The sequence below is a fragment of the Macaca nemestrina genome, chromosome 12, assembly GCF_043159975.1.
Source record: "Macaca nemestrina isolate mMacNem1 chromosome 12, mMacNem.hap1, whole genome shotgun sequence".
Lineage (NCBI taxonomy): Eukaryota > Metazoa > Chordata > Mammalia > Primates > Cercopithecidae > Macaca > Macaca nemestrina.
In genome coordinates, this window is record NC_092136.1 from 50,959,904 (window position 1) to 50,981,360 (window position 21,457).

The window sequence follows — 21,457 nt, forward strand, 5'->3', positions numbered from 1 at the left end:
AGTTTATCTTTTACATTTGTTTGCTGTTCATTCTGTGCCTCTTCTGTTAGCCAATTATCACCTTCCTGAAATAATTTTCTGCTGTCTTTCTTCTCTGTTTTCTCTTCTTGTTGAGTTTCCATAAGTTTGAATGATTCTTTTGAGAAAATGTTTTCTTCTTCACCTTTCAAAAAAATACATAGTAATAGATAGGAGTAAAATGTGCCCTATATGTACAGTTTTACATGAAAAATAATTGTTAAAAATATTTAGATAAAGTAAATCATAATGGAGTTCAATCTAAATTATTTCATGACACCATTAAGTTGTATCTTGCTGTGCTATTTTGCCTAGATAGCTTATGCTCAGGCAGCAAAGACATTTCCTGTATTGGACTCCCCTTTCATATCTACTCATGGATCCTAAGTGGATATTCTTTTTAAAAGTGAGAAAAAGAAAAAGTTCCTATCAATAGAAATTTTCTTACCAATTTGATGTAAACAATTTTCAACATCTCTGAGTTTTAGATATAAAAATTCTAAAATCATAATTACAAATCAGTAAGATTAAATCACATGTAAACCTTAAACCACAATATTATAAATTGTGAGTTGTATCTCTATCAATGTAATAATTTTTTTTTCTCAAATCACATGGAAAAGGACAGCAGTATTCATAGCTAAATAGTATTCATTCACATGTTAAAAAACATTCATATTCATTCTGTTTGTAATACCTTAAACAGGGAAATTACTCAGAACCTATCGACAGTTGGTGGTATAGTTACACAATTGATCACTACAGAGCAAAGAGAATGAACTACAATACGAATGGTACTTAAAAATATAATGTTCAGTGAAGGAAGCCAGGCACAAAAGTACATACTCTGTGATTCTCTTTAAGAAAAGTTCAAAAGCGTATGAAAGACAAAAAGATCATTACCTTTGGGGCATATGATTGGAAGGGGTCATGATGGGTAATTTTGAGGTGTAGGTAATATTTTGTTTCTTTTTAAAAAAACAACTTTTATCTTAGGTTCAGGGGTACATGTGCAGGTTTGTTATATAGGTAAATTTGTGTCATGGAGTTTGTTGTACAGATTATTTCATCACCCAGGTACTAGGTCTAGTACCCAATTACTATTTTTTTCTGATTCTCTTCCTCCTCCCACCCTCCACCATCAGGTAGGACCCAGTATCTGTTGTTCTCCTCTTTATGTGCATGTGTTCTAGTCATTCAGCTCCCACTTATAAGTGACAGTACTTGGTTTTCTGTTCCTATGTTAGTTTGACTCCAGCTCCATCCATGCCTCTGCAAAAAACATTACCTCAGTCTTTTTATAGCTGCATAGTATTCTATGATGTATATATACTACATCTTCTTCTTTGCCTTTTCTTTTAGAAAAACTACCATAATCATTTATTACTTGTTCTACTATGGACATATAAGATAGAGCCCAAACTATACAGTAAAATAGAATCTGGATTCAAGTCTGAATACTACTATAGAAACGAGCCCTAGCCTCACTACTTCACTAGCTGTGAGTTTTTTCATTTTATTTATTTATTTTTTAAGTTTAGTGGTATAAGTGCAGGTTTGTTACATAGGTAAGCATGTAACAAGGGGGTTTGTTGTACAGGTTGTTTCATTACTCAGGTATTAAGCCTAGTACCCATTAGTTGTCTTCCTGATCCTCTCCCTCCTCTGAGAGGCCCCAGTGTGTGTTGCTCCCCTCTACGTGTCCATGTGTTCTCATCATTTAGCTCTCACTTATAAGTGAGAACATAACAATATTTGGTTTTCTGTTCCTGTGGCTAAGGATAATGGCCTCCAGTTCCATTCATGTCCCTGCAAAGGACACAATCTCTTTCTTTTTATGGCTGCATAGTATTCCATGGTGTATATGTACTATATTTTCTTTATCCACTCTATCACTGGTGGATATTTAGGTTGATTCCATGTCTTTTCTATTGTGAATAGTGCTGCAATATACATACACATGCATGTGTCTTTATAACAGAATGACTTATATTCCTTTGGATATATACCCAGTAATGGGATCGCTGGGTCGGATGGTATTTCTGTTTTTAGGTCTTTGAGGAATCACCACACTGCGTACCACAATGACTGAACTAATTTACACTCCCACCAACAGTCTACAAGTGTTTTTTTCTCCCCAACATCGCCAGCATCTGTTATTTTTTGCCTTTTTAATAGCAGCCATTCTGACTGGTGTTAGATGGTGTTTCATTGTGGTTTTGACTTGCATTTCGCTAACGATCAATGATGTTGAGCTGTTTTTCATATGACTGTTGGCCATATGTATGTCTTCTTTCGCAAATTGTCTGTTCATGTCCTTTGCCCACTTTTTATGTTTGTTTTTTCTTGTAAATTTAAGTTTCTTGTAGGTGCTGGATATTAGGCCTTTATCAGATGCATAGTTTACAAAAATTTTCTCCCTTTCTGTAGGTTGTCTGTTTATTCTATTGATAGTTTACTTTGCTGTACAAAAGCTCTTTAGTATAATTATATTCACATTTGTTAAGTTCTGTTTTTGTTATGATTGCTTTTGGCATCTTTGTCATGAAATCTTTGCCAGTATCTATATCCAGAATGGTATTGCCTCAGTTGTCTTTCAGAGTTTTTATAGTTTTGGGTTTTACATTTAAGTCTTTAAATGATCTTTAGTTGATTTTTGTATATGATGTAAGGAAGGGATCCAGTTTTAATCTTCTACATATGGCTAGCCAGTTATCCCACCACCATTTATTGAATAGGCAGTCCTTTCCCCATTGCTTGTTTTTGTCAGCTTTGTCAAAGATCAAATGGTTGTAGGTATGCGCCCTTATTTCTGGGCTCTCTATTCTGTCCCATTGGTCTATGTGTCTGTTTCTGTACCAGTACCATGTTATTTTGTTACTGTAGTTCTGTAGTATACTTTGAAATCAGGTAATATGATGCCTCCAGCTTTGTTCTTTTTGCTTAGCATTGCCTTGGCTACTCAGGCTCTTTTTTGGTTCCATATGAATTTTAAAATAGCTTTTTCTGTTTTGTGATGAATTTCACTGGTAGTTTGTTAGGAATAACACTGAATCTATAAATTGCTTTGAGCAGTATGACCATTTTAATGATATTGATTCTTCCTATCCATGAGCACGGAATGTTTTTCCATTTGTTTGTGTCATCTCTGCTTTATTTGGGCAGTGTTTTGTAATTCTCATTGTAGAGGTCTTTAATCTCCCTGATTAGCTGTATTCCTAGGTATTTTATTATGTTTTTTGTGGCAATTGTAAATGGGATTGTGTTCCTGGTTTGGCTCTTGGTTTGGCTGTGTTAGTGTATAGGAATGCTAGTTATTCCTGTTCATTGATTTTGTATCCTGAAACTCTGCTGAAGTTACTTATTACCTTAAGCAGCCTTTGGGCCAAGACTATGGGGTTTTCTAGATATAGAATCATGTCTGCAAACAGGGATAGTTTGACCTCCTCTCTTCCTATTTGGGTGCCCTTTATTTCTTTCTCTTGCCTGATTTCTGTGGTCAAGACTTCCAAGACTATGTGAATAGGAGTGGTGAGAGAGGGCATCCTTGTCTTGTGCCCATTTTCAAGGGGAATGCTTCCAGTTTTTGCCCTTTCAGTATGATGCTGGGCTGTGGGTTTCTCCTAGATGGTTCTTATTATTTTGAGGTATATTCCTGTAATACCTAGTTTATTGAGTTTTTAACATGAAGGGATGTTGAATTTTATCAAAAGCCTTTTTCTGCATCTATTGAGATAATCATGTGATTTTTGTCTTTAGTTCTGTTTATGTGATGAATCACATTGACTGATTTGCATATGTTGAACTGACCTTGCATCCGAGGGATGATCATAGTGGATTAGCTTTTAGATGTGCTGCTGGATTTGGTTTGCAAGTATTTTGTTGAGGATTTTTGCATCAATTTTCATCAAGGATATTGGCCTGAGGTTTTGTTTTTTTCTTGTGTCTCTGCTACATTTTGGTATCAGAATGATGCTGGCCTCATAGAATGGGTTGGGGAGGAGTCCTTCCTCCTCATTTTTTTGTAATACTTTCAGTCCTTCCTCTTCAGTTTTTTGTACCACTACTTTCAGTATAAATAATACCAGCTCTTCTCTGTACATCTGGTAGGATTTGGCTGTGAATCCATCTGGTCCTGGCCTTTTTTTTTTTTTTTTTTTTTTTTTTGCGGGGGGGTTGGTGGGCTATTTATTACAGATTCCGTATTGGTCTATTCAGGGAATCCATGTCTTCCTGGTTCAGTCTTGGGAGGGGTTATGCATACAGGAATTTATCCATCTCTTCTAGGTTTTCTAGTCTGTGTGTAAAGAGGTGTTCATAGTAGTCTCTGATGGTTGTATTTCTGTGGGGTCAGTGGCACCACCCCCTTTGTCATTTCTAATTGTGTTTATTTGGATCTTCTCTCTTTTCTTCTGTATTTGTCTAGTTAGCAGTCTATTTATCTTACTAATTTTTTCAAAAAATCAACTCCTGGTTTCATTCATCTTTTGGATGGTGTTTTTGTGTCTCAATCACTTTCAGTTCAGCTCTGATTTTGGCTATTTCTTGTTTTCTGTCAGCCTTGGGGTTGGTTTGCTCTCTCTTCTCTAGTTATTTTAGTGGTGATATCAGGTTATTAATTTGGGATATCTCTAACTTTTTGATATGGGTGTTTAGTGCTATAAATTTCCTTCTTAACACTGCCTTAGCTGTGTCCCAGAGATTTTGTAGGTTGTATCTTTGTTCTCATTCATATTAAAAACCTTCTTGATTTCTGCCTTAATTTCATTATTTGCCCAAAAGTCATTCAGGAGCAGGTTGTCTAATTTCCATGTAATTGCATGGTTTTGATTGATTTTTTTTAGTCTTGATTTCTATCTTTATTGCACTGTGGTCCAGGAGTATGTTTGGCATGACTTCAGTTCTTTTACATTTGCTGAGGATTGTCTGATTGATTTTAGAACATGTACCATGTGGTAATGAGAAAAATGTACATTCTGTTGTTTTTGGGTGGAGAGTTCTGTAGAGGTCTATCAGATCCATTTGGTCCCATATTGAGTTCAGGTACTGAATATCTTTGTTAATTTTCTGCCTCAGTGATCTAATACTGCCCAGTGGAGTGTTGAAGTCTCCCACTATTATTGTGTACTGAATATCTTTGTTAATTTTCTGCCTCAGTGATCTAATACTGCCCAGTGGAGTGCTGAAGTCTCCCACTATTATTGTGTGGGAGTCTAAGACTCTTTGTAGATCTCAAAGAACTTGCTTTGTAAATCTGGGTACTCCTGTGTTCGGTGAATATATATTTAGAATAGTTAGGTCTGATTGAATTGAACCCTTTACCATTATGTAATGCCTTTCTTTGCCTTTTTTGATCTTTGTTGGTTTAAAGCCTGTTTTGTCTGAAATTAGGATTGCAACCTCTGCTTTTTTCCTGATTTCCAATTGCTTGGTAGATTTTCCTCCATCCCTTTAATTTGAGCTTACAGGTGTCACAGCCTGTGAAATGTGAAACTGTCTCTTGAAGACAGCATATCATTGGGTCTTGCTTTTTTTTTTTTTTATTATTCCAGTTTGCCACTCTATGCCTTTTAAATGGGGCATTTAGCCCATTTACACTCAAGGTTAGTATTGATATGTGTGGATCTGTTCCTGTCATTGTGCTGTTACCTGGTTATTAAGCCAGCTTGTGTGGTAGCTTTACATCATTGGGTCTGTGTACTTAACTGTATTTTTTTGTATTACCTGGTAATGGTTATTCCTTTCATATTTAGTGCTTTTCAAGATCTCTTGTAAGTGGGTCTGGTAGTAACAAACAGTAGTAACAAACTTCCTCAGCATTTGCTTATCTGAAAAGGATCTTATTTCTCCTTCATTGAGGAAGCTTAGTTTGGCTGTATATGAAATTCTTGAAGTTTTTTTTTTTAAAGAATGTTGAATATAGGAACCCAAGCTCTTCTGGCTTGTAGGGGTTTCTGCTGAGATGTCCACTGTTAGCCTGACTGGGTTCCCTTCTCTCTAGCTGCCTTTAACATTCTTTCCTTGATTTCAAACTTGGATAATCTGATGATTATGCATCTTGGGGATGATCTTCTTGAGTAGAATCTTGCAGGAGTTCTCTGTATTTCCTGAGTTTGGGTGTTGGCTTCTCTAGCAAGGTTGGGGAAGTTTTCATAGATAATATCCTGAAATGTGTTTTCCAAGTTGTTTGCTTTCTCCTGTCAGGGATGTCAATGATGTGTAGATTTGGCCTCTTTACATAATCCCGTATTTCTAGAGGTTTTGCTCATTCCTTTTCATTCTTATTTTTTAAAATAACTTTTGTCTTACTTTCTTATTTCAGAGAGCCAGTCTTCAAGTTCCAAGATTCTTTCTTCAGCTTGGTCTCTTCTGCTATACTTGCAATTGCATCATAAAATTCCTGTAGTGTGTTTTCAGCTCTATCAGATCAGTTAGGTCCCTTTTCATACTGGCTATTTCATCTGTCAGCTCCTATATCATTTTATTGTGATTCTTAGTTTTCTTGAATTGGGTTTTGCCATTCTCCTGATCTTGATTATCTTTGTTCCTATCCATATTCGGAATTCTATTTCTGTCATTTCAGCCAGCTCAGCCTGGTTAAGAACTAGTGTGGTTGTCTGAAGGTCATAAAACACTGACCATTTAGGTTGCTGGAGTTCTTGCATTGGTTCTTTCTTATCTCTGCATGTGGCTGTTCCTTTAACAGCTGGGCTGCCTCTGATTGATGTGGTCAGACAGGGACAGCATGTTTGTGCTAGAGTCCCATGTTGAGAGGAGAAGTGAGGACCGGGACCTGTATGGAGAACAGTCCAGCCACTTTTCTGTGAGGTAGGTACTCTGTGCTGGGCTCTGGACCGGCTAGCCTCTGGTCCCCAAAGACTCTCTAAAGCCTGAAGACAGCAAAGCCTAGGGCTGTGAGACAGCAAAGATGGCAACCTGCCCAACCCACTGGGAGCTCTGTCTCAGGGAGTTACAGAGCTGCTACTGGCTTGATAGCCTGGAGGTGACGGTAGCTGAAGAACCAGGCCAGGAGGACCTGCCTAGTGAAGATATATGAGATTGGAAACCCATGTAACAAACAGTCTAGTCACTTTTCTGTAGGGCTGCTGCAGTATGCTGGGGGTACACTCCAGTCCCTAGTCACCTTGGTTTATCTAGCACCTGAAGGTATCAACAGTGAAGGATGTAAAACAGCAAAGATGGCAGTCCCCCTCTCCCTCTGGGAGCTCCATCCCGGGGAGGTTTGAAACTGCTGCTGGCCAGAAAACACCGGCAGAGATGGCTGGACACCCCAGTTGGGAGGTCCCACACAGTGAGGAGGAACAGGATTGAGGACCTGTGTGAAAAAGCAGTCTGGCCACTTTTTTGTAGAGCAGTTGGGCTGTGTTGGGGGTCTGCTGCAGCCCCCAGTCACTTTGGACTCTCCAAATCCCAAAGGCAACAATGGTTAAGGCTGAAAAACAGCAAAGATGGCAGCTTGCCCCTCCCTCTGGGAACTCCATCCCAGCAAAGTTTGATACTATTGCTGGCCAGAAAACACTGGCAGGGGTGGTTGTAGACCTTGGTCACAAGATTCTGCCCAGTGAAAAGGAACAAGATCTGGGACCCATGTGAAAAAGCAGTCTAGCTGCTTTCCCATAGAGCTGTGGGGAAAGACAGCTCCAGACCCTAGTCACCTTGGACTTCCTAGAGCCAGAAGGCAACAATGGCAAAGGCTGTGAAACAGCCTGTCCCTTCCCCTGGCAGCACCATCCCCCGGAGGCTCAGAACCACTGCCAGCTGAATAACAGTGGCAAGAGTGGCTGGTTACCTTGGTTGGGAGGTCCTGCCCAGTGAGAAGAAGAGGCGTCAGGGACCCACATAAAAAAGCAAGCTGGCTGCTTTTTTGTAGGGTGGTTACACTGAAGGCAACAATGGCTAAGGCTACAAAACAGCAAAGATGGTAGCCTACCCCTCCCTCTGGGAGTTCCATCAACACATCAACACTGCTACCAGTGGCTGGCTGGAGTTCCAAGTCAGTGGTCTTATCCTGTAAGATGCTGTGGACATGGGACCTGCAGGCCATTGCTGCTCAGCCCCCTGAATTCAGCTGCTTCTTAGGGGTCCGTATGGGGGTCTAAACCCCTGCTTTGCCGAGTTGCAGTTGCTTTTGCCTTTAAGCCCAAGTATCTATAGCTCCTGGGGCTCCGCATGTGGCTGAGCAGCTACTTTGCCAAGATGCCACAGAGCTCTGCATATCCGACTGAAGACCCTGGTGCAGTGGGTTTATGAGCGGGGGTTTCCTGACCTAAGGGTTGCAGAGATCTACGGGAGAAGCATGGGTCCCCAGGGTTGCTCACTCAGTCATTCTTCCCTAGGTGAGGGAGGCTCCCCTGGCTCCATGTCACTCCCAGGCGGGCAGTCATCCTGCCTTGCTTTTCTACATTCTCTGTGGGTTGTTTTCTTGATGAATCCCAATGTGTGTACATGGATGTTTCAGTTGAAGGTGCTGTACGTACTCACCCCTTCTATTTCTCTCCATGAGAGCAGTGCACACTAGCTGCTTCTAGTTGGCCATTTTGGCCAGCCTCTTATTTTGTTTCTGGATCTGGGTACTGATTATATGATAATTACAAGCTATAAACTCAATATGTAGAGTTTTGTTTGCTTGTTTGTTTGTAAAAGATCTCGGCCAGGCACAACAGCTCCTACCTATAATCCTAGTGCTTTGGGAAGCCAAGGCAGGACGATCACTTGAAGCCAAAAGTTTGGGACTAGTCTGGGCAACACAGCGAGTTCTCATCTCTACAAAAAAAAATTTTTTTAATTAGCCAGGCATGGTGGCCTATGCCTGTAGTCCCAACTACTCAGAAGACTGAGGAGGGAGGACTGCTTGAGCTCAGGAGTTGGAAGCTGCAGTGAACCATGATTGTGCCACCATACTCTCTAGCCTGGGTGACAGAGTAAGACCCTGTCTCAAAAAAAAAAATAAATAAAAGAATTCTTAAGAGTACTCATTGGAGTTGAGTTTCAGAAAACTAGGTTCAAACCCTGATTTTTGTACTTAATAATAGCAAGCTTTCTCCCCTGTAAAATTTGGATAATACCTACCTTACAAGATGTTATACATAATAGGTGACTAATAAATGTTAGTGTAATCTCAACCTAATACAATGAATATACCAATCACTAATTGATTAGATGATGATCTGGAAGTTTTACTGTTTAGAAAATATTATTTTTTCCAAATGAAAAACATTTAATTTAAAAAATTAAATTTAGACTATTCAAGTATTTATGGTAAGTTAAGGCAGTAACTACAATGATATTCTAAAATAGCAGTTAATCTAAAAATTGCTGGCACTTGAGGTATATTACATAATTTGCTTTTTAATGATATGAATTCCTAATGACTATTATCTTACAAATAACAATAAAAACAGGTGAGATAAATGTAGCATTTCTTTTCTAAAGATGTCTGCAACACTATCTCTTGTCCCAAACACTTTTCTGAAATGTATTCTTATCATTCCTCTATCAAGACAGAGCATTTGTTTACCAACCCTCTGGAATCTCAACAGGCCTCATGACTGCTCTGATTAACAGAATATGGCAGAAGTGACACTCTGTTCTGAGTTGAGTCATTAACTGGACTGGCAGTTTCCACTTCCTACTCTCTTGGAATGCCACCAACAAACTGGGAGAAGCCCATGGAAGGGTCATATTTAGATGGACTGGTCAATAGCCAACAGGCACATGAGTAATCCATCTTGGAAATTCTGCCCAACCAATCCTTCAGATAACTGCTTCCCCAACCAATATCTGACTGCAATCTCATGAAAGTCCTCAGGTGACAATCTCCCAGTTGAGGCTAGTCCACCCAAAGAAATATGACACTTAATAAATTATTGTTCTTTTTAAAAACTTTACTGAGTATAAATTACATACCATTAAAATCTACCTATTGTAAAATGCCTTAGTTCAGGCTGCTATAACTGGATATTATAGACTGAGTGGCTTATAAAAAAATAGGAATTTATTTCTCACAGTTAGGGAAGCTGGACGTCTGAGATCAGGGTGCCAGCCTGGCCAAGTTCCAGTGAGGGCCCTCTTCCAGGTTGCAGACTACTGGTTTCACATTGTATCCTCACGGTGGGAAAGAAGGCTAGAGAGTTTTCTGGGGTTCATTTACAAGGGATCCCTTTAACAAGGGAACTAATCCCATTCATGAGGGATCCACCTTCATGACCTAATTACCTCCCAAAGGCCTCACCTCCCAATACCAGCATATTGGGGTATAGGATTTCAACACATAAATTTTTGGAGGAACACAAACATTCAGCCCATAAGTGTACAATTCAACAATTTTAGTATATTTGCAGTTATCAGCAATCATTACAATCCAATTTTAGAACATCCTCAACACGCCCCCCAAAATGTTCCTTCATGCCTATTTATAGTTAATCCCTATTCTCACTTTACGCCACAACTGTTCTGATTATTGTCTCTATAAATTTGTCTTTTAAGAATTTCATATAAATGTAATCATACAATGTATGATCTTTTGAGCCTGGCTTCTTTCACTTAGAATAATGTTTTGAAGTTCATCTATGTTGCAGCATGTATCAGAAGTTTATTCCTTTAATTGCTGAACTGAATTCCATTGTAATGATATACCAAAAAAAAAAAAAAAAAAAAAAAGAATGAGTTGGGAAGTGTTCCCTCCTCTTCTATTTTTTGGAAGAGTTTGTGAAGAATTAGTCTTTTTATTTTATTTTATTTTTTAACAATCCTTTAAAATGCAAAAAACAAAAAACTATTAAATTGCACACTTTAAAAAGGTAAATTTTATGGTATGTAAACAGATTGAGAAGAGCCTACAATCCCTGAAAATGCTTATCTATTTTTGGTTTAACTTTTTTCTTAGGGTACAACACTTTAGAGTTTATCAAGTTATCCATACCATGGCAAGCCTTCAACTCTAGTCTCTGTCTTCCTAGTCCCATGAAGCTACTAATAAAATTGCTCATCCTATTAGTCACTGGTCTCTGTGGAACTGGAATATACTCTTTTGATAGCCCCAAACTCCAGGCTCACTTTCTTGGAGTTCTATCTTCCAACAGATCTTGTATGGGTGATTCACAGGATCTTTTTAGTTCTTCAATGGCTTCAAGTAGATTAAAAAAATAATAATAATTCATCCACATTTTCTAGTTGCCCTCAGGGGAAATGTTGGTCTGAAGTAATTAGTTAACTACTACTGGTAGTTTGAGTCATCAATTTTTAAGGTTATAAAACAACTATAATTTCATCAACAACAACATTTCTTGTTTGAGGATATAAAATATTTCAGAATGATATAATTAACCACACTTTAAAACAACTCCTCTTTATGCCATAAAAAATTTATACCTTTTGGGTTTAGATTGTGCAGTACAAATTTCAATGTTAATACAAATAATTTCACTATTTATAAACAACAGATATAACATAAGAAGACTACATTCATTTGTACAGGACATTTTTATTCTTTGAATTACTTTCGTCATCTATTATAATTTGTTCTAAATAAATCCTGTGTGAAGTGGGTAAAAAAGAATAATCTTCATTTTAAAGATGGATAAACTGAAGTTAAACTCATTCATTTTCCCATTCTAAAAACCACTGTAAGAAATTTATCTTAAACTCAAATACATATGACTTTTGTAATCTCACCTGATTTTCCACTGCAGCAATCTGTACTGTCTGATTCAGATGTTGAAACATATTTCAGTATTTGATGTCCACAGCTTATAGAATAAAATAGATAAATATATATGGTAAATGAGGTAAAAGTTTTTTACCTGAACACAATTAGAAAATCTGTTTAATTTTTAACCAAGATCCCAACTGCAACACATCCTAATATTCCAATCTCTATAAAGTTAAAAGGCTTTAACCTAGAAAGTATCTATGTGTCCTTGAAGGAAACAAAATATTTTTGAAAAGTCAACACTGGATCTGAGGTAAACTTCTACTATTAGTAAAGCAGAAATAAGATCAAACACCATATGAACTGGGTACTATCAATAGGTACTAAAGCAGTGTATACTAAAATAATTTAATATTTATTAAGATCTTAGGATGGGTAGAATACCATTACATTTTACCTCAGATGGAGACCATTTAATTTAAAAAATTAATAACCACTAAAATAAGAAGACATTTATTTAGAATAAAAACTACTACATAAATAAGGAAAAGAATATAGGCTGAATCCATCATCTAGTTATAACAAAGAACTAGAAAACCGGTAATACTTTATTAAAATACAGTAAAGTCCTCAATATCATCGATAAGTTTTTGAAAACTGACATTTTAAGAACTGACATTTTAAGTGAAACAACTTATAGCACATCTTCAAATAATGGCATTTCATTATAACACCGAAAAAAATATGGTCATTTATAAATGCTTAAAGCTGGAGTTTCCAAGAACCTATCCAAAATGTTGAGGACTTAACTGTAATCAACATTTTGAAAAAGAAATAATAAACAGTTGGGAAACTTACTTGTTACACAGATTGCTATCAGAATTTCTAAGATGCTGATAAAAATCTGGTGTATTAGGTGCATTGTCCAGAGATCTCTGTAAAATAATGCTTGGCTTATTAAGAAAATCAGCAGTATCAGGAAATTCTATGGGTGATCGATTAGTTAGAGAGCCAGCAGCCATTGGTCCATAGTTGGGAGAATTCACAGGACTCAGACTGGATAAAACACCTTAAAAAATTAAAAGAAAGGAGACAGATAAATAAGAATGTATTTATGTGTATATGTTTATTAAATATATTTGTGTCTTTATGGATTTTTTCCTTATTTAAAAAAGCAAATTATTTACAATTAAATGATAAATTCCTACATGGGGCCTCAAGATATTCTAGAAACTTAAGCAATATTTGCCATATTTGTCATGATCAATGGCTGCTGGGTAAACACCTCTTGTTGGGTAAATATCTACATTTATAATAGGTAAATGTGAACGGTATGACTAAAACATACATACTGTATGGCAGAAATTTTCCTAATTCCTATTGGTCTTTAACTTTCACCTATGTGTCCCTATCAGACTGATAATCCACATGAGCAAAGCATCTCTACCAAAGTTTATTGAATTATTTTCAATTCAATAAAATTAAATTTTATTTAAATTCTCTTTTTTGTGTGTGAGATGGGGTCTCATTCCATTGCCCAGGCTGGAGTGCAGTGGCACAATCATGGCTCACTGCAGACTCAACCTCCTGGGTTCAATTGATCCTCTGGTCTTGGAGACTACAGGCACAAGCCACTGTACCCAGCTAATTTTTGTATTTTTTTGTAGAGACAGGGTTTCACGATGTTGCTCAGGCTGGTCTCAAACTCCTGGGCTCAAGTGATCCCCCTGCCTCAGACTCCCAAAATGCTGGGATTACAGGCTCAAGCCACTGCATCTGGCCAAAGAACTAAAATTCTTAATAGCATTAAGCAAGTTGAGAATAACATCATATGCTAACGCAATGTCAGATCGCTTTAAAAATTACATGAAAATATTTCCAGCTGATTCATTCATTCAACAAATATTTAGAGCTTACTATATGCTGGAAAATACACTGGGTTTCACAATGGAGAAAAAGATGCCATCCCTGAAACTCAATGAAGCTAGCACATAGTGAAGAATACAAACAAGTGCTAAGTGCTTAATAAGGGAATAAAACAGAGTGCTTCAGCAACACATAAGATGAGTCTATAATTCTGTCTATTTATTCCAGAAACCTTTGCTGAGTGCCTCAAACTAAAGCAGTATGGATATATCTGGAAAGAGGCAGGCAGATTTATAACCTTATTTGAAAATAAAGACCCAAGTAAAGTCTCATTCAGAAAGGAAAACAAGTAACAGTCATTAAGGAGCTACAATATTTTCAGGCATACTAGTAAACTTATAGATGTGTGCGCTGGTGTCAACTTGGTTATGGTGCTCAGTTGTTTATTTAAACACTAGTATAGATGTTGTCATGAAGATATTTTTCAGATGTGATTAACATTTAAATCGATAAATTTTGAGTAAACCAGATTAACTTCTATAACATGGGTGGACCTCATCCAATTAGCTTAGAGCCTTACAAGAAAAGATTGAGGTCTCACAAAGAGGAAAAAATTTTGTCTCAGGTTCAAGACTGCAACATTAACCCCTGCTGGAATTTCCAGCCTGCCAGACTGTCCTGAAAATTTCCTACTTGCCTGCCTTGCAAGCCCTCACAGTTGTGTGAGCTAATCCCTTAAAACAAACTTTCTCTCTCTCTTTCTCTGCATGTGTGTGTGTGTATAAATATAATGTTCTTTATTTTTTGCCAATCTGATGGTAAATAAAAGAGCACTGTACCCTCACTTTTTAATTTCCTCATTACTAATAAGGTTAAGCACATTTCATGTTTATATGCCATTTGTATAGTTTTCTGCTGAAATGCTCGTTCAAGTCTTTTGCCAATTTTTCCATTGGCTTGTGGTGATGGACACACTCTAAGGTAGTCCCATTAACCCTTGCTCCCTGGTGTTCATGTCTTTGTGTAGAAAACATCTGTGACTAGCTTCTTATCAAAAGAAAGATGACAGGATGTCACCCCTATGATTATGTTTCATTATGGATTCCCTCTTGCTAGAGACTCACTCTAGAGATTCTCCTTGCTAACTCCATGAAGTGAGCAGCCATAGTGAGGAAGACCATGTGACAAAATACTATGGGCAGCCTCTACAAACTGTGGGTGGCCTCCAGCCAACAGCTATCAAGAACCCAGAGCCATCAAGAATCCACAACCAACGGAAATGAATTCTGAGGACAACCTGAATGAGCCTGGCAGTCGATTCATTCTCAGCTGATTCTTCAGATGAGAACAAGGAAGAGCCAACATCTAGTTTCGAGACTTACGACGCCTTAAGCAGAGGACTCAGTTGTGTGTGGACTCTTGCACAAAAACTGCTATATTTGTTGTAATCTGATATGCAGCAACAGAAAATGAATAGTTGTCCATAATTCTTCCACTGACAAAGTTCTTTATACAGCTGAATTCTAGTTCCTTCTCAGATGTTATTACTATTTTCAAATCTTTTTATGACTTTTTTTTTTTTTTTGATGGAGTCTCACTCTATCGCCCAGGCCAGAGTGCTGTGGTACACTCTCAGCTCACTGCAGCCTCTGTCTCCTGGGTTCAAGCAGTTCTCTTGCCTCACCCTACCAAATAGCTGGGATTACAGGTGCCCGCCACTACACCTGGCTGGCTAATTTTTTTTTTTTTTTTTTGAGACGGAGTCTCGCTCAGTTGCCCAGGCTAGAGTGCAGTGGTGAGATCTCGGCTCACTGCAAGCTCTGCCTCCCGGGTTCATGCCATTCTCCTGCCTCAACCTACTGAGTAGCTGGGACTACAGGCGCCCGCCACCATACCCGGCTAATTTTTTTGCATTTTTAGTAGAGATGGGGGTCTCACCATGTTGACCATGCTGGTCTTGAACTCCTGACCTCAAATGATCCACCAGCCTCGGCCTTCCAAAGTGCTGGGATTACAGGTGTGAGCCACCACACCCGGCCTTTATATGACTTTTTAATAAAGAGGTTATTAATTTTCACGTAGTCAGATTTATTCATCTAATCCCATATGGTAAGTATTTTTATGTCTTGTTACGGAAATTTTTCCCTAAAATCATGGAGTGTAGCAGCACTGCATATTTTTTATTAAATTTATCTCTAGGTAATTGATGGCTTTTGATGCTGAGGTAAATGGTGTTCTAAATTTCATTTTCAACCACTTTCTGATAGTATAGAGTAATACAATTAATTTTTCTGTACAATTAAAATATTGCAAAATTTACTTAATTCTATATTTTTAGAGCCTTCTAGATTTTCTATATATACAAAACAGCAATCTGCAAATAAAGAAAAGGGTTTATATCTTCCTTTCCAGTATTTATTCTGTTTCTTTATCTTGTCTTCATGCATTGTCTAGAAATTACAGGATAATGTTGGAGACAAGTGTTTACAGTGAACATCTTTATCTTGTTTCCAAAGTCAGGAGAAAAATGCTCAGTATTTCATTATGTATTATGTTTGAAAAACATTTTTGATAGATACTTTATCAGATTAAAAATGTTCCCTCTATCCCCAATTTGCTTAAAATTTTTTATTGTAATTATCAAATTTATCAAATGAACATACATGAAAAGCTTTCTCTGTACCAATTAAGATGACCATATGATTATTCTCTTTTATTCTATTAATGCAGTGAATTTTCAAAGGTTAAACAGACTTTATATTCCTGTAATAATACTTCCTAACATGGACGTTATGGTATTAACATTTTAATATATTACTCAATTATATGTGTAACTTTTTGTTTAGGATTTTTGTATCTATATTCACAAGAGATGTAGGCTTCTAATTTTCTTGTAATATCCTTGTCAGGTTTCGATATTAGGGTTACGCTGGCCTTATAAAAATTTGGTGTTTCCTCTTTCCCTTTTCAGTGAAAGAGATGTGTAAGATTGGCTGTGGTAAGCAGAATAATCACCCCCAAAGACGTCCATATCCTAAACCACAGAACCTATATGTTAGATTGCATGGCAAAGGGATATTTAAATTGCAAATGGACTTAAGGTTGCTGATCAGTTAACCTTGAGATGGGGAGATTATCCTGGATTATCTAGTTGCGCTCAATGTAATGACAAGGGTTCTTGTCATTATAAGAGTCACACACGGCTGAGTCCTATGCCTAAGTAAAAGAGAGAGTCAGACATAAAAAAGCCAGAGAGATGGCAGCATCAGGATTCAGACTGACATTGCTGGCAATGAAGATGGAGTAATGGGGTCGTGGGCCAGGAATGCAGGCAGGCAAGCTCTAGGAAGGCCTCTGGAAACTGGAAAATGCAAAGAAAATGGATTATCCCAGAAGAAACACAGCCCTGCTGACACTTTGCTTTGGGCCCAATGAGATCAATTTCAAACATCGACCTCCAGAATTACAAGAATAAATTTGTGTTACTTAAGTCACTAAGCATATGGTAATTTGATACAGTAATGTCTTTGTCCATTTGGATTGCTATAACAGAATACCATAGACTAGGTATTTTATAAATAAGAGAAATTTATTTCTCACAGTTCTGGAGGCTGGAAAGTGCAAGATCACGGCACTGGCAGATGTGGTGTCTGATCATGGCCCACTTCCTGTTTCACTGATGGCCATGTCCTCACATGGTGGAAGGGATTAGAGAGCTCTTTGAGGTCTCTTTTATAAGGCAATCATCCCATTCACAAAGAGTTCACTCACATGACCTAATCAACTTCCAAAGGCTCCAGCTCCAAATACCATCACATTGAAGATTAGGTTTCAACATATGAATTGGGGTGTAAGTGAGGGGATATGAATATTCAGTTTACAGCAAGCAGCTATAGAAAACTAAGGCACTGGATATAATCTTTCATAACAATATTAAATATTGGGAAGAATTTACCAGTAAAGTCATTTGGAGCTACAATTTTATTTGTAGGAAGGTTTTTAACTACAGGTTGAATTTCGTTAGAAGATATATGACTCTTCAGACTTTTTATCATTTTTTGTATCAGTGTCATCTTTTTGTATCAGTGTCACGTTTTCTTCTTTCTTTTGGTTTACTTTGCTGTTAAACCTACAGCTTCTTAAAATGTAAGCTTAACTGATTTTTAATTTTTCTCTTTTTTTGCTATAAATTTCCCAACAAAGCACTGCTTTAGCTTCTTCCCACATTTTAATAAGTCCTATTTTCATTATTATTCAGCTCAAAATAATTTCTAATTTTCATTGTTTTTTCTTAACTCATAGGTTATTTATAATTTGAGGATTTTCTGCAGATCTATTGATAGATGTTTTTAAATCTAATTACACTGTGGTGACAGAACATGCTTATGTGTTTTTTAAACAGTTTTTTAGGATATCATTCACATACCATAAAATTTACTATTTTAAATTGTACAATTCAGGGAATTTTAGAAATCCACAGAGTTGTGAAACTATCACCACTATCTAATTCTGGAATATTTCCATAAACTCAAAAAGAAACCCTATACCCATTAGCAGTCATTCCCTATTGCTGTCCCTCCTACCCATAGTCACAGGTGACCACTGTCTTAGTTCATTCAAGCTGCTATAAAAAATACTTTAGTCTGGGTAATTTGTAAACAACAGAAATTGGCTGTTCACAGTTTTGGAGGCTGGGAAGACCAAGACCAAGGTGCCAGCAGACTTGATGTCTGGTGAGGGCTCAGTTTCTGCCTCACAGATGGTAATTTTTTCACTGTATCCTCACATGGCTGACAGGATAGCTAGCTCCCGCAGGCCTCATTTATAAGGGCACTAATCTCATTCACAAAGGCTCCAACCTCATGACCTAGTCATTTCCAAAAGGCTCCAGCTCTTAATATTGTTTCATTGGGGATTAGGTTTCAACATGTGAATTTTGGAGGTACACAAACATTAAAATCATAGTAACCACTAATACACTTTCTTTATCTATATATCTGTCCATTTTAGACATTTTATATGAGTAGATTTGCACACTCTGTAGTCTTTTGTGACTGCCTTATTTAACTTAGCATAATGTTTTCAAGGTTCATTCAACGGTATGCCATGTAGTGCTACTCCATTTTATTTTTGTGACAAAAAATATTCTACTGTATGGTTAAGCCACGTTTTGTTTAACCATTTATTGATAGCCATTTAGGTTGTTTCTAATTTTGGCTACTATGAATAATGCTGCTATACACATTTACGTACAAGTTTTTGTGTGGACCTACGATTTCACTTCTCTTGGATATGTATCAAGGAGTAGAATTTCTGGGTCATATGGTAACTTGTTTAAAATTTGAGAAACTGCCAAATTGTCTTCCAAAGTGGCTATATCATTTTACTTTCCCATCAGCAATGTATTGTATAGTGTTCTAACTTCTGAATATTTTTTACCCAAACATGTTACTGTCTGTCTTTATAATTACAGACATCCTAGTGGGTGTAAAATGGTAGCTCCCTGTGGTTTTGACTTGTATTTTCCAAAATATTAATGATCCTGAGCATCTTTTCATATGGTTATGGGCCACTTGTATATGTTCTTTGGAGAAACATTTATTCAGACCTTCTATTTTCTTTCCCTTCTTTTATTTTTATTTATACTTTTTTTTGAGACAGGATCTGGCTCTATCACCCAGGCTGGAGTGCTGCAGTATCAGCATAGCTCACTGCAGCCTCTACCTCCTGGGATCAAGTGATCCGCCTAACTCAGCCTCCTGAGCAGCTGGTGCCACCACAAGTCACACCACTATGCCCAACTAATTTATTATTATTATTATTATTATTATTATTATTCTTGTAGAGAAAGGGTCTTGCTAGGTTGCCCAGGTTGAGATCTATGTTTTAATCAGGCCATTTTTTCTTTTTCTTATTGAGTTGTCAAGAGTTATTTACATATTCTGGATACAAGCCTGTTGTCAAATATGATTTGCCAACATTTTATCTTATCCTGTGTCTTTTCACTTTCCTGATGCTGTCTGTTAAAGTACAAATGTTTTCAATTTTGATGAATTCTGATGTATCAATATTTTTCACTTATGGACCATGCGTTTGGTATCACATTTAAGAATGCCTTATTCGAAACCCAAAGTCACAATATTTTCTCTGATGTTTTCTTCATAAGTTTTATGGTTTTAACTTTTATTCCTCATGGAATCCTTTTTCTTTTATTTGGCTTCCAGTTCATTTTCTAGTACAAAGGGTATAATGGAAGCTTTTTTCATAATGTGTGCTTTTATTTTTGCTTCTTTTTATTGTACATATTTAAGGCATAGAACATGATGTTTTGATATACACAAACATAGTGAAATGGTTACTACAGTCAAGCAAATTAACATATCCATCATCTCACAGACACCTTTTGTGTATGTATGTGTGGTAAGAGCACCTAAAAATCTATTCTCTTAGCAAAATTTCCAGTATACAATGTATTATTATTGACTACAGTTTTCATGCTGTACTTTAGATCTCTAGACTTCTTGATCCTATATATCTACAACTTTGTAGCCTTTGACCTCTATTTCCCCATTTCCACTACCCCATCAAGCTCCTGGTAACCACCATTTTACTCTTTTTCTATGAATCTTGACTTTTTTTGCAGATTCCATATATAAGTGAGACCCCAAGTAGTATTTTTCTTTCTGTGTCTGACTTATTTCACTTAGCATAATGTTCTCCAGGTTCATCCATGTTGTCACAAATGGCAGGATCTCCTTCCTTGATAAAGCCAAATAATATTCCATTTTACATATATATATATATATATAAATATTATTTGCTCCACTCATCCATCGATTAACAGTTAGGTTATTTCCAAACCTTGGCTACTGTGAATGAACATGGGAAAGCAGATATCTCTACAAGGTGTTGATTTCATTTCCTTTGGGTATATACCCAGAAGAGAAATTGCTGGGTCATATGTCAGTTCTATCTAATTTTTTGAGAAATCTCTATACTGTATTCCATAATGACTGCACCGATTTACATTCCCTGTGTACAAAAGTTTCCCTTTTCTCCACACTCTTGCCGACACTTGTTCTCTCTTATGGCTTTAATGTTTACATTTGAGTCTATGATGTATTTCAAGTCAATTTTTCAGTATGGTGAGAGGTAGGATTCTAAATCAATTATTTTGCATGTTCATAACCACTTGTCGCAGCACTATTTATTGAAAATATGATTCATTCCTCAATGAATTATCTTGGTATCCTTGTTGAAAATCACTTGACCATATATGTCAAGGTTTATTTCTAAAACCTGAATTCTATTTCATTGAACAGAAATATCTCTATGCCAGTACCATACTATCTAAATTATTGTAGCCTGGTAGTAAGTTTTAAAATTTGAAAGTGGGAGTCCTCATACTTTTTCTTCTTTTTTATTAAAGAACTGTTTTGGCTATTCTGGGACTCTTGCATTTCTACATGAAGTTTAGCATCAGACTGTCAATTCTGGCAAAGCTGAAATTTTGATAAGGATTGTATCGAATCTAGTGCAATTTAAAGAATACTGCCATTTAATAATATTAAGTTTTCTGATCCTTAAACGTGGAATGTCTTCCAATATATTTAGGTCTTCTTTAATTTCAACAATATTTTATAGTTTTCATTGTCAAAGTGTTATACTATTTTGTTAAATTTATTTCAAAGATTTTTTAATGCTAACTGTAAATGGAAATCTTTTTGTAACTTGAGTTTTGGATTCCTTAATGTTAGCATATAGAAATAAATTGATATTTGTATATCCTGCCACATTGATAAACTTATTTATTGATGATAATAGGTTTTAGTGAATTTCTTAGGATTTTATATATATAAGCTCATGCCATCTGCAAACACAGTTGTACTTTTTCCTTTTATT

General features: G+C 36.7%; 1 protein-coding gene across 2 annotated transcripts in view; it reads right to left on the reverse strand.

Annotated features, from left to right (window-relative positions):
- The window catches only part of LOC105486928 (phosphodiesterase 3B), a 206,540-nt gene that overhangs the window by 36,509 nt on the left and 148,574 nt on the right, over positions 1–21,457 (reverse strand). The window contains exons 6-9 of one of the 2 annotated variants that reach the window (XM_071075053.1): positions 12,548–12,758; positions 11,713–11,786; positions 8,710–8,802; positions 15–163 (exon numbers count right to left, since the gene is read on the reverse strand). In XM_071075053.1, coding sequence (XP_070931154.1) covers positions 15–163; positions 8,710–8,802; positions 11,713–11,786; positions 12,548–12,758 — 527 coding nt within the window. The remainder of the gene's footprint in view (positions 1–14; positions 164–8,709; positions 8,803–11,712; positions 11,787–12,547; positions 12,759–21,457) is intronic. The other variant, XM_011750068.3, reaches the window with a different exon arrangement.